Genomic DNA, 14382 nt, shown 5'->3' on the forward strand with positions numbered 1-14382 from the left:
CTCACATCAGAATGGTCCTGCCAGAAGAGCAGGATGAGGCCAGATAGTGAGAAGTGAGTGATGCTCCCCATCTTGTTGATCCTTAGCATTTTTAATAAACTATTCTTAATGATTTATGTTAATTAAAAGATACTTTTTTTTTTTTTTAGTAAGTACAGTGTTTCCGGCAACTATCCTAGCTCTTGCTGCTGATGCAATTAATTTCTTCGTTACCTCCTGCATATATAGCCCAAAATGTCTCTCTTCCTGGAATTTGGATGTAGGATGTAAGGAAAATAAAATTCGTATCTAATTTCCTTGATCTTAAAACTGTAAAGGTCCATGAAAGCCAGCTCATCTGTGTGTGATTAGGTGACAGAAGAATCTAATTAGCACTAGCTTCTCTATCTGTAGGGAAAAAAGGGAAAGACTTGCCATTGCATACAGCTGTTTTGCATTGTATGCCATAAACAGTGACTTCTGTATTGCTATGTCATAGCAGCAGGTGAGAGGAATATAAAAGGTGTTTTTGTAATGTCATTCCTTTCCTTAGGGTTGTAACCGTCAGAGCTACAGCCTGACTGTTCAATCTCTCTCTTTGTTGATTTCCTGTGAGTTACAGGCTTTTGGGTTTTTTGAGGAATTACAAATTGACTAGGAGATGGTGGAAAAGCCATAGTTTTCCATTAAGGAAAAACATCTGAGTAATCCCAAAAAATAAAACATTGCACTTATTGGGGTAGGTCCACTGTTGCACAGGAACTATCCTAGTAGCAAATCTATCCCACATGTATTTAAAGTTGTTATATATCTTTACACTAAATTATATGCATATTGAAGTGAAAATTTCTAATTAATTTGGACTGTAATGTCTTTTAAAACTCTGATTCTTAAAATATCAACAATATGAATGAACGAAATAGTATTTATCAGTGAGGGAAGAAGAGTAATTTTAAATGTACAATCTGTTGTCTGGCCTTTTAATAGTAGTATAACTTGAAACAATGTGCTAGTCCTACCTGCCCTCTCCCAGTTGATCCTGAACAGCAATATATGGAACCAAGAGTCAGTTGAAAGTAGTAAAGAAGTGTGATTTTCTGATAAGGACATGAACAAATAAGCAGTTTGGATCTTCTTCCAATAGCTTTCGTTTATGTTGGATTTGTAACCTTGCAGTCTTTGAATACCTGGTCTTTTGTATAGTCTGGAGGGTATCTGCTTCTCACAGTATAGCTGAGTAGTGACTGAATCACATTTGTATAGGGAATAAAGAAGTTTTCTGTAGAGCATGTAAAGGATGATCCTGGCTTTGGAAATAGCTTCTGCCCGGCCCTGTCGTAGGCTTCTAAGTTGCTATGTTCAGATCACTTAAACTGCAGTTTCTTAGGTGTCAGTTCACTGATTTTAGCATATTGACAGCCAGTCCAGAACCATCGAGCATGAAAACATGAAGCTGAAGTCACTAAGGGTGCTTGTGTCTCTGAAAAAAATGAGCTTTTCATTGTTTCAAGTTAGGCATACAAATATCCATATGATCCTGTAGCATAGGCTGAATGCATGTTTATATTTACATTTGGGATGGATTTATTCTGTTATTTCTCATATAAGTTTTAAGTATTCTTGCAGATAGGTAATATACTTACAAGAAATAGCAAATAATGTAACATTCAGAATACAAATTAGCATGCATGAATAAAAATAACATTTCAATTACTTATGTGACTTACAGAATTTTTAATAACAGCAGGGATTATTTCTTCACATATCAACTATTACTGTAAAATAACAAACAGAAGGATCAGTCTGGGAAGTAAAAATAACAGAATGCCATTCTGGCACTCTAGATAGTGCTGCAAAATCTAACAGATCAAGCTGAAAAGTTAGGAGTATTTCTGAGTATTAGACTTGGTATCTCAAAATTAAGTTCCAATTTACTTAAGAGTTTGCTCTTTGCATTGCGGATTGTTAGATTAATGCATGCCAGCTTTGAACGATTTGGCCAGATTTGTAGTAGAGCCAGTGTTTTCAAAGCACTGTAAAATGTTGTAGACATTATGTTATAGCCGACTAGGTGCAGTGTAGCTGTAGTGTATGGCTGCCTCATCTGTGAGGACTCAAGACAAAAATACACTTCATAGGTACGAGTTCATTTTAGATACATTTATCAGCAGAGAGAGCACTCTGCCTTCTTGGGGATTTCACAGTTGAAACAAGCGGGGTTGTGTCCTCCTACAATCTTGTTGGGTTTGCTCTTTGCCCTGGGCTCCCATTCTTTTAGCCACTCATTCTCCTTTCTTTAGTGCTGCTCAAGTCAGAGAATTTTGGGGATGAATAATTTCAGAGGTAAATCTTAAAGACCCATTACTTTGGAACAGTTGAAAGCAGATTAATTTGATAGTAGTCAGGATGGGAGAAAGAATAGGGTTAGGAATAGGAACTGCTTGGGGGGTTAGCGGAGTGACAGATTTCTTTGCTGTGTAGAAGAATAAAATGGTAGATTTCTGTAAGGAGAGCACTGAATTGAGATAAACATTCAAGTCACTTGCTCATAAGCAGATTTAATAGTCTGGTTTTTCCTTTGCTTGTTGTTTCGTTATTTCAATTCTGTCCATTAAAAACTAAAGTAACTATTCCAATTTAGGACTGTGATCTCATTCAAAATATAAATAAAAATAGAATAATACTGTAATAATGAATTTTTCTGTATGTCACTTGCCAGAAGTAACGATGATAGTTTTTCTTATGTCTGGATGTTTTTGTCCTGATTTTCACATGAATCAAATTTTAGGTGTCACAGTCAATCCAAAACTGTAAGAACATGGACTATAAAATTAGTTATTTAAAATACAAGTTAAATAAAAGTTTTTACCTAGTACTACTTATAAATTCCACATGATTTGTAAAGTATGATCATACAGACCAACACTGGTCTAAGCCTCCTACCTGTTGTTACAGCTGAGTAATGACTTCATTAAATATGTGGGTGTAGTTTTGAAACTGGAAAATGCCTTCTCTTGGGCCATTAATTTCTATCTGCAGGAAGATATTTTAATGTGTATGTACTTTTGAATTTCACTTAAGTTCACTTTCTGTCATTATATTCCCAAACGGCAATAAGACCAAGTTCCTATCTGGAGTAATAGGAAGGCACGTGGCACGAATCTCTCATGCTTGTTGTGTGCTCATGCTTGTTGCATTTGTTTACATTTAAGTAAAAGTTAATAAGTAGATTAACAGCTTCAGGCATTTCTCTTTTCTTCCTTAAGTAATTTCAGTTTAAAAAAGTAAGGCAACTTGTCAGTGTGTGCATTGCTAATCCTGTGAGTGCTGGGAGTCCATGGGTAGTAATGCAGATCTGCGCTTGTCAAGCCGTGTTTAGTCTGGCAGTGGAGTCCATGCAGTTAGTTGTACCACGCTTTGTGAGGGAAATGTGGAGTAAGGTCCTCACACGAGATGCAGAATCCCTTTTGAAGTGGAGTCCATTTTATAAACATCAGTTTCCAGATGCGTTTTTGGTTCCATTCATTTCATGTATGCGGCCACCTGCTGGGAAATCATCTTCTCTCTTTCTCAGTCTACAAGAGGATTACTTATTTTGAAAATAAATTAGTCTTTCTAAATTGCCCAATGATTTAATCTTTCTGTACAAAAGCTGTGATTATTTAACTGCTAGTGAATTCTGAAAGTGTATTTACACTTTCTCTCATGCATCGTAAGCGTTCGTACATCTTCCAGCCAAGTATGACATTCTTCTCATTCAAGTTGCCACCTTCAAGCCACACACGCGTGGCATTTTGGTATATTCTAGGCATTTTTCAGATAGGTTTTTAAATAAACCAGTCCACAGATGCAAATGAATAAAATGGATTATGAAAATTAAGGACTGATTTGCAAATTAAGTTGGCAGTGTTGGAGCTGGGGTTTGCCGCTGCTGCCAGGCTGGTGTAGGTAGCGTGTCATCCTGCCTCTTTGACCTCGGGTACGGTTGTGTCTGATGTTCCTGCCGGGCTTTCTTCTGCTTCACTGGCAAGCCAGACTTCCATGAGCCTTTTTGGCAGCCTATTATGAAATCGTGCTCAAACAGCTTCTCAGTCATCACAGACCCTGGGGCAACCTCTGAGTCAGCCTCAGGCCACTATCTCAGGCTTTGCTCAGGTCTCAAGTCTTCTTCCAAATAACGACTTACACGACCAGACATGGGAGCACCCTCGCCTACTGCCTGCTCTTTGTCAGCTCAGAGCTTTTTTCGCCTTGCAGAGATAACATTTTGTTTCTTTTATTCTCCAGCCCATTTTCACCCCATAACTTGCATCTTTGTTGATATCTTTCCTGGTCTAAGCCATGTACAACTTTGCAGGATCAATTTCTAATCTGGGAAATAATCTGTTGGAAACTTCGTGTTAAATAATGTCTGGGTAGAGTATTTAGGCTTTTAGAGTGTTTAATATTTTGAAAATTACTTAACTTAGCAATGGATGGCAGGTACTTTAAAAGTGGAAAATGTGTTTGTTACACAGGCTTTTAAAGTATGACTTACATGACTGAAAGTTATTACATTAAAATAATAATTTTATCCACATTAGCTTATTTATAGGCTTATATTGTTCAGGATTCAGTGTTGTGAACAGCAGGTTTCTGCGTTCCATATTTCTATGAATTTCAATGGAAAGGAGAAAAATCAGCTACAGCTTTCTGCAAAAGAATCACAAGGATACATTTTAACCATTTATTGGCTGACTTGAATAATTAAAAAGTTTGTGGCTGACAGACTTTGGTTTCACCATTGATTATTAATAAACCATTAGAAATGGACAGTAGTCTTTAAAAAAAGAAGTCTAGAAAACTGACAGTTAAATCATTCTAATGCAAATCAAACACAGCTCGTGATAGAAAGGGTAGGATAGAAAGAATCATCTTTACTTGACTTAATAAACAGGATTATTACTGAAATAAAATTTGAATTTTTTGTCAGAACGGGATTTTTTCCAATAGGTTTTGACAGAGCCTTCAGCTATGAGAAACTACTGACTGTAGATACTCTCTGCCAGAATGATGAATCTATTTCCAGTAAGCTAGTTGCTTCATCTTGCTGGATATACTCTTGGGAATTTATCACGTAATTCCCTTAATCCAAACCAGTTGTGTACATATTTTGTAATTGATGAATTACTGACAGTAAATAAATATTCATACAAAATCAACTATTTGTTAAAGAAAAAAGTATTATTTAACAGTTTTCATACCAGAACTTAGTCTTGTATTTACTGTGTCTTTTCACATGAACTAGAGTGTAATCTAAAGCTGCTGTTTACAATTATTACAACATTGAATATATACCATCTCAGATAAGAACGTATTTACATTGCAACTGTATGTCAAATACTTTTATCAACACAGTGAGTAATACCAGATCACTAGTCCTTGAAATAACATGTCATTAAATTTGTGAAGATGAAACAACTATTCTTCCATCAAATTCTGCTCTACATTTAGATTAAATGCCTTGGTTAAGTAATGTCTTTGAAGACTGGGTGTTACTTCCTTTAGCTCTGATTGTAGTTGGCAGGCTTTATATGTTCTTTGTGTATTACCAAAACAGAACATCTATTTGCAGTGTACTCTCTGTCTTTTCTTCATAAATGGATGTAACTTTGGTGTGTTGGCTGTATTTTGGTGTGTTGTTTGCATTTGATTAATTGGGTCTTACTGCCTTTGTGTGTGCATATATCTTATTCCTACTACTGAATATATATGATTGATTCACTGAACTGTTGGCTTCTGTTCTGTGAATATTAATCAAAGAATATGCTCCTCTGCTTAATGGCTTTGCAGTGTAGGAGGCAGCCAAACAACATAGACTATAGTCTGCTTTTTTTGCTCTTTAATCGTTATTGTGTAAGACACTGGCAAGAACACTTTTTTCATCTATAAACACTATTTCATGCTTAAACATATCCATTGTTTGGTCAAAGTTATGAAATATTGTTGCTCAATTAAATTTTGTTTTCAACATTTCCTGGTAAAAGCAGTAATAGAAGAGATAAAACAGTAAAGGAAGGGGAGGTAATTAAGGAGAAAAAATACTAGGCATAGCAAGCAAGGAAGAAGCAGAAGATGTGGAGTCAGTAAATTCAGCCTCATATGGTTTCAGGTCTTATGATTTGGACAAAAAATTTTTTTAATCAAAAGCCAAACCTGTTGCTTTTCTAGATTACTTTACAATGGTGAAAGGGATAATTTATGACGAAACTATTCTTAAAGAGAATTGGGGTAGACATTTGCTATGTTCTGATGTCCACTTAAAATGTGTGTAAAGATAGACATTGATTAGGGTGTGACAGCTTCTTTTGAGTGAGAAATTAAAAGACATGTTCAGTATATAAAACAAAACCAGTAAATGTTTGTTAGTGGTGATGGTGGTACAGCTCCGTATCAGAAGCAGCAAGCTTCTTGAAAACACAGCTCACATTTTTATGGCATGTAGTTCTGATATAAAGGTTGATAGCTACAGCTTTAGTAATTCTCTGTGAATCTCACCAGTGAGGCAGTCAAGGCTAATAGTATTTTACAAGAGGTTTTGGTTTTAGTCCACCCAGCCCACCCTGCCCCTTTCATAAAAACGCCCTAGAGCAGGAGCATTGTCTAAATTATGCTGTTAGCAAAATTTTCACCCTAGTGCTACTACTGGCTTCGCTGTGCAACTATTAGCAGAATTTATTGAACAGGAGTTTCTCTTGCTGTTGCCTGTTGCCCTTGACCATTTGGACAGTCTTGCAAAAATCCTCTCAGAGTGGTAGGACCATAGAGGATATCACATTATTTGTATTTACTAATGTTGTTGTTCTACAAATTCTATTTTAACTTTTATAAGTGTAAGCATTTTTTTAATCTTCAGGTTTCAGCCCAGAAAATATATCCCAGGTTTTTGTTATAGATCACGATTTTGTAATATTCTAGAAAAGCGTAATGCAGAGATACCCCAAACCTGCATTTTTGTATGATGTAATGTGTTCAAAGGCAGGTCAGTTTTTATGGAAAGGAATTCAGTAGTACTGAAGCTTGTGATTCATAAAAAAACAATAGTTGAAAGCTGAATCACTGAATCACAAAAAACTTTTTGTTTGTTTCCAGTCAGTTTATTTGTCTCAGAGATGTATTTAAAGTATTTTCAGGAAACATCAGGAAGAGAACTGAATGGCTTCAATAAAATACTGGCTTAGTCCACCATTATCTAGTGGAAATTAATCTCTTTTCTCTAAGTTGAACACACATTTATCCAACGTTGTACCACCTCCCTTTGAACACCTCCTATAAATATTCCTCTTGCATATCTATATATCTATACATATGTATATTTGAATATATTAGCATGCTCTTGCAGAAAGAGCTATTTGGAAAGAAATTTTTAGTCACAGACTGTCTATATTAATTGAATATCTGTTTCAGATCCATTTCAAAATGGTAGACCTTGTATATTTTCAAAATCCTTTCTCCTGGATAAAGGCCATTTCCACAGTTTTAATTCAAACAAACATCTGCTTCTGTGATTTGAGTCTACATCTTCAGTTTTGATGATGATTATTCCCACATTCTCATTGTTTGTCAATTCTGGAAAGTTAATCTTAGTCCAACTAAGCAGTCTTCTTATGTCTGGTTAATATTGTGACTGCTTATTGACCTTCTGAAAAGGCTGATCTGCGAGAGAAGTTTTTAACAGTAAGAAAAGCTAACTAAAATCAGGTGCCTGCTGATCCAGAACTGCTGATCCACACCTGCCATTGTCCTTTCCTAGTTTTTGTAATCAAGCTTTAAGGTTTCAACAATAATATGGAAGTAAGGAGAGACAAAATCATGGCTTTTTAAAGACTTTGTCCAGTGGTTTTAGTTTAATTTAGGGATAAATTTGCATTGTCTCTAACATATGCAAATTTTAGCATGGACTACAGTCTTGTTAGAGTATATATTCTTTTTGAGTATAGTTCTTCAAATGTGTTCATATTGTGGTGACTAATATAATAAAAATACACAGACTGTTAAAAAGAAGCAGAGTTTTTGGATATGCTAATTACTGGCAAGTAGTTTTCTTTCAGCTTTTGGTGGTATGATTAAGGTAACTTGTCTGTAATCAAACAGAGTTTCTATTAATATTACCTCATCTCTATTAATATTACGTCTTTTCAGTTATTTACATGTCTTTCTAAGAAACAGAGCAATTGATTTCATTTTAGATGTAGTTTTTTGCCTTAGAACTGAAGGCATTTAGGAATGCCCTTGTGTGATAGTTTAATTTCTATACGTTCATATAATTGTTTATGGAATTAAAAATGAAAATATTTGAACTGAACAATGCATCCATGTTTGTGGTATAAATGGATGGGAAACTAATACTTGCATTTTCTGTTTTTCCAAATTTTAGGGGGGACACAGAGATTACCTCGCACAATTGGAGTGTCTTTGGCAAAAGAACTAATCTTCTCTGCACGTACTGTAGATGGCGAGGAAGCAAAATCAATAGGATTGATTAGCCATGTGGTAGAACAGAATGAAGCAGGGGATGCTGCGTACAGAAGAGCATTAGCTTTGGCAAGAGAATTTTTACCTCAGGTAAAACAAATTATTTAGGTTTTTAGTTTTTATCAAACATTGAAACTGAAAAAGAACCAAGTGTGTTAAGAAAAACTATTATGCAGTTACATAGTAAAAGCCATTCTAGTTATGTGGAGAGCAATCAGAAATCTTCTCTCTCATGTATTGAGTGGTGTTATTTGGTAATTGTTTCACAGTGAAGCAAAATACCTGTCAATCCTCGTATTGTCATGAAATGATTTGTGTCTGTATTGCCTAATTTGGCTTTCAAGTTTTAAACAAAAAATAGTGTGAGGGTTTTTATTTCAGTAAAGCAATTATCTCAATAGGTTATTCTGTTGCTGTTGAACACTTCAGAAGAGAGGCAAAAACATCCATATGAAAGTGGACGTATCTCAGTGTAACTCCTATTTTGAAAACATGAAGCTAAATGTAGTTTCAGTATTAAAGCAAAACCCATTTACTAGTGGAAAGTTTGTTTTCTGTCCTTTGTGTATAAACTTGATGAAAGAATCATGCTCTTATTCATTCCAAGTGACACCCTGTCTCTGACTTTCATAAAAGAATTGAAATGGGATTTACCAAATTCCTGTGCTTTAGAACTTGAAAATTTTGTGAAGAAGTTTAAGTATGACCCTTGCAGGACGCTTTGTTAGCTGATTTCTACCTGGTCCCCTGTTGCCATAGACCCCAAGCTGTTTGTTCAGAGTAGGAGTGTGAGTTTGGAACTTTTGATAAACCTGATTTTCAAGTGAGGGGTGCAAGGTGGCAAATCCACAGGAGGCAGAAGAAAAAAATAATTAGTAAACTACTTTATTGGATCACAAGTGTAACAGCTAAAATTTTTCATTGAAAATGGAAAATGTTACAGATTAAATAAATTTAACTTTGGTTATTTGTATTAAACACCCTCATAGAAAGACAAATGTGAAAATACAGTAAAAATTTTAACATACAATGATTCTGGGAGGTTGATTTGTAGTTGCAACTTTGCATCATTGGAACCAGCTCAAAAGCATTTGGTTTTTCCCAGAGTAGCGGGCTACTTCTCTAAAGCGACGTCTGAGTAGTCAGAAGCTGATGCTGATGGATAGGCACAGACATGAGACAGTTCCCAAAGATGTCTCGCTGTTCTACAGCATATTGGAGGAGGAGGGTGGAAATCCCTCTGCTCGCTGGGGGCCTCAGTTGCTCCTGGAAGAGTGTCATCCCTTGACCAGTGCAGGCTTTGCAGTAAACATATTTTAGGTCTGAAGGCACATCAGTTCATTTTATCTGATTATCACATCTTTTCATGTGTCTCCATTGTGTGATAATAGGGACATAAGATTGACCTTGAGAAGGCCTGTAATGATGTCTCTTAAGGTGGCCATTCTGAGCCTTGCTTTGAAGGGAATTGAGCAAGCTTGACAAAAGTGGACACACTCAGCACCTTTGAAATATAAACTAAACACACTGCTTTAGTTAGGTTCTTTTGAAAATGTTACACTTCCACTTTTTCTCAAAATTGAAACTATCAGTTTGGAAGCAAATATGTACTATAGTGATGTAATTTAGGATATTTGACCTATTTACTATAAATTTAATAAAGTCCAAGTCTAGAAGATCCCAATATGAGAACATTGATGTGCAGACTCTTCACTGCATAATCTTGTAGATTTTGATGATATGTAAATAGGCTTTTTCTGTCATTTTAGGGACCAGTAGCAATGAGAGTTGCAAAACTGGCCATCAATCAGGGAATGGAGGTAAGAATCTGTACTTCCTGTAAGAGTAAGCAGAAGTCACGCTGGCAACAGGTCTACTGTGGAGATTTTTTTTCTAGATGTGTTTTTAGTTTCTCAATGTACAGTCTTTCAAAATCTGTTTGGTCAAAACTTTTTACATGAAATGCAGTTTCTTAATGTCTCAGACTCCTCAGACTTGATGCTGATTTCCATAATGAGGTTTAGTAGCCTCATGTCTGTCCAGGAGTAATGTGCTCTGCTAATTATTAATACTAGAAAGTAAACATAAACTACTATGAACAAGTTGTATTTCAAATGCTAGGCAGAAAAAAACCTCAAAGTCATACCCTGTCAAGTCGATGAATGCTCTCAGTGTTTGGTAGCTAATAAAGTTAAAGGCCAAAAGGCATGTTACTTATTTTTAATAGTTTAATAGAGGTTAGTGTTAAAATTGTATCTGGAGTCTGATTTCATATTTGATTCTGATTGCCACTCCTTGAACACTGTTGCCCTAGCTCTAAAGCTCATTAAAATCCAGCCCTGAATGTGTCTGGACATGTGTTTTACTTTAGGCTTGTGAATCATCTTGCTGAGCTCAGCAGGGCTGTTCATATTTAAAGCTAAGCACATGCATAAGCTCTGCACCAGGACACCTTGGAGCTTAACCTAGGACAGGGGAAAGGGGATCACACTGCATCCAACGTCTGAATCCAAGAAGATGAATTTAAGAATGGTCTTTTTTTTCTTAAAGTCTCAAAAGCAAACAGTGATGTAATTGAGTTCAGCAAAGCATACCACTAAAGTTTTGGCCTGAGAACCAAACTGAGATGCTGATGTGCAAAGAGTATGCTGCTTAGGTTTCCACAGCAAGTAATGATGGAATTCAGTATTTGTTTCAGCGATACCCAAGGTTCAAAATGCTACAAGCTAACTTAAAGCTAAATTAGCTGCCAGGTATAGTGGACTGAAAGGTCAAAATCGTGTTTGTAAAATTAGGGACAGTAGAGTTAGAAGGACTCTGAATGATCACCTAGTTCAACCTTGAGGCCCCAAGACAAGATCCACTGTATCAAAACCAGTCAAGGAAAATGTTCATTCAAGCTCTTGTTACAAACCTTCCATTGCAGAGATTTCATGGCTTCCTTTGATAATCCATCCTATAGCTTATCTCCCCTTGACAAATTGCTTGTGGCACATAGCCACAGTGATTCCAGTGGCCGTATGGAGAGGTGGTAAGTTCTGCAGCAGTTGATGCTTAAGACGGAAGTAGTGAGGGGAAAATTCAGCCCTTTCAGCTGTTCAGATCAGAACTTACAAAGAAAAAAAAAATTATTAAAACTAGGTGATGATGCAGGATGACCATTGGCCTTTTTTTAATTTTAAATCCCTTTATACTTGAATTTTTGTTTATTTTGTGGCATGTCATCATGTTCTTACATGACATTTTGAAGATAACTTGTTTCAGAACAAATTTTGATTAATCATGCAGTGCATTAAATCTTTTCCCCTGTAGTAAATGAAATTACAGTGTTTAAGTAGTTTAATTAGTTAATTACTGTGTTTAAGTAGTGCAGAAGAACTTTGCAGAAGAGTTTTAGTATGTGACATATAGAAACACAGTATTTAAGTTAGCTGTCAGGAAATAATATGTAATAAATATACAAAAATACACTTTTAAAAAACATTTTATTATTTTCCTCAGGTTGACCTAGTAACAGGTTTAGCAATTGAAGAAGCTTGTTACGCTCAGGTATGTAACTATGATTACATGAAAAAAAACAGAAAACAGCCTTTGTTGGTGCCTGTTATGAAACTAGAAATTCAACTGGAAATTGTTCTATGATTTCTTCTACAAATGTTTTGGCGTTGTATTTAGAGCTTCCTTCTACTTATTCTGTTTTGTAAGGAATTTAAGGAAGGAGGTGTAGTTTTGGTCAAAAATGTCTCCCTGCCAAGACTGTTAGGGTGAAGGTGGTGAAGGACTGCCAGCCATATGCCTAGCCAGTCATACATTGCCATGCATCTAGTCCAAGAACAGCCTTGCTTTTGCTTTCTTTTGGTTTAACATGGAGTAACATGAAAGGCACTTCACTAACATGTGCCACTAATGGCATATGTGCTAACTAACAGAAGATTGAGACAAACTTCTTTGCCAGTGAAAACATGGGAATGATGTGTCGAGTTTGTATGTTCTTGGACTTTGAGACCAGTTTTTGTCTTACAGGAATGTTTCTTAAAGAAGGAAATAGAAGCATCAGCATTAGATATGTATTTAAAACATATGGTGATCTGATTAATAGCCTACACCCCTTCCTCCAAAAAACCAACCCTAAACCCACCAAAAACTCAAAAACAAACCTAACGAGTTTCTCACAATCATCTGTTTGGAGAAAAGACACTCCTTCTTCTCCCAAATTGTTTCTCAGCTTTATATTGTGCCTTTCAAGTGCCTGGTACTTTCCTGTATCTGACCAGACATTTTAGTTTTCATTTTTCTGTTATATTATATGTTGCATGTCGGATGCATTGAAGAACTAGGATTTGTATGAAAATGTCTTTCTTGGTATTGTTTTTGGTGTCAATAATGAATTGTTACTCTGCTCATTGCAGACTATTCCAACAAAAGATAGAATTGAAGGTCTTCTTGCATTTAAGGAGAAAAGACCTCCTCGCTACAAGGGAGAATAAAAGAAGCTGATGCCTTTAAAATACAAGGGTATAAAAGTACTGCTATGAGGACCATTGAGGTGCATTTTGCATCTGCACCCGGAATATCGCAACCACCAAAGTAAAAGCAAATCATACTGATGTTACGACATTTTGAATGTGTCCATACTTGTACTGGGCCCAGATAGAACGTGTGTCAACTCATGCTCATTACAGTTTCTGAAGGTTGATCTGTGTATTGGCAAGGTCACAGGTTCATGCAGCATTTTTAAAATTTCATGTGTGTGAAACATACCGTTCTACAATTGAAAAAGCTCTGTAAATTCTTTATATAGACAAAATCTGTATGTGATGTTAAGTATAAACCTCCTGTATCATTTTATCAAAACAAAAGTGACTACTGAACACCAAAAATTAGAAATTGTAGCAAATATGCATTAAAATGATTCTGTATATCAGTAAAAAATATATTTGAGAATTCTACCTGAATATGTAGATTATTAATAAAGCTAAGGGAAATTAAAAGGATTATTGTTTGGAAAATGTTATGTTTTATTTATCTGACTTACACTATTCTAAGTAAAATGAAATTAACTTTAGCACGTAATGGCATTCTTTTGATGAAGCCATTGCCATTATATTATTTTGTGCAAAGCATTTGACACTGTCCCACACGGCATCCTTGTCTCTGAATTGGAGAGACGTGGATTTGACAGATGGACTGCTTGGTGGATAAGGAATTGGCTGGGTGGTTGCACTCCGGGAATTGTGATCAGTGGCTCAGTGTCCAAGTGGAGGCCAGTGGCAAGTGGCATTCCTCTGGGGTCAGTATTGGGACCAGTGCGGTTAACATCTTTGTCAACTACATGGACAGTGGGATTGAGTGCACCCTCAGCAAGTTTGCCGATGACACCAAGCAGTGTGGTAGAGTCGATACATGGTTTGACGGGAAGGGATGCCATCCAGAGGGACCTTGACAGACTTGAGAAGTGGGCCTGTGTGAGCCTCATGAAGTTCAACAAGGCCCAGTGCAGCATCCTGCACGTAGGTCAGGGCAATCCCAAGCACAAATACAGGCTGGGCAGAGAGGATGGATTGAGAGTATTCCTGAGGAGAAGGACTTGGAGGTGTTGGTTGACGAGAAGCTCTGTATGACTCAGCAATGTGTGCTCGCAGCCAAGAAAGCCAACCACATCCTGGGCTGCATCGAAAGCAGTGTGGCCAGCAGGACAAGGGAGGTGATTCTGCCTCTCTACTCCACTCTAGTGAGACCCCAGCTGGAGTCCTGCATCTAGCTCTGGAGCCCTCAGCACAGGAAAGACATGGACCTGTTGGAGCAGGTCTGGAGGAGGGCCACAAAAATGATCAAAGGGGTGGAACACCTCTCCGGTGAAGAAAGGCTGAGAAAGTTGGGATTGTTCAG

At 36.6% G+C, this 14382-nt stretch overlaps 1 protein-coding gene across 1 annotated transcript in view; it reads left to right on the forward strand.

Annotated features, from left to right (window-relative positions):
- Positions 1-13489, forward strand: part of AUH (AU RNA binding protein/enoyl-CoA hydratase) — a gene marked incomplete at its 5' end in the record, with an annotated part of 59489 nt that extends 46000 nt beyond the window's left edge. The window contains 4 exons of the mRNA XM_010294288.1: positions 8396-8583; positions 10263-10313; positions 11995-12042; positions 12903-13489. Of these exons, the coding sequence (XP_010292590.1) occupies positions 8396-8583; positions 10263-10313; positions 11995-12042; positions 12903-12980 (365 nt within the window). The remainder of the gene's footprint in view (positions 1-8395; positions 8584-10262; positions 10314-11994; positions 12043-12902) is intronic.
- Positions 13490-14382: the final 893 nt, after the last annotated feature.

The sequence above is a fragment of the Phaethon lepturus genome, unplaced genomic scaffold (assembly GCF_000687285.1).
Source record: "Phaethon lepturus isolate BGI_N335 unplaced genomic scaffold, ASM68728v1 scaffold1709, whole genome shotgun sequence".
NCBI classification, from domain to species: Eukaryota; Metazoa; Chordata; class Aves; order Phaethontiformes; family Phaethontidae; genus Phaethon; species Phaethon lepturus.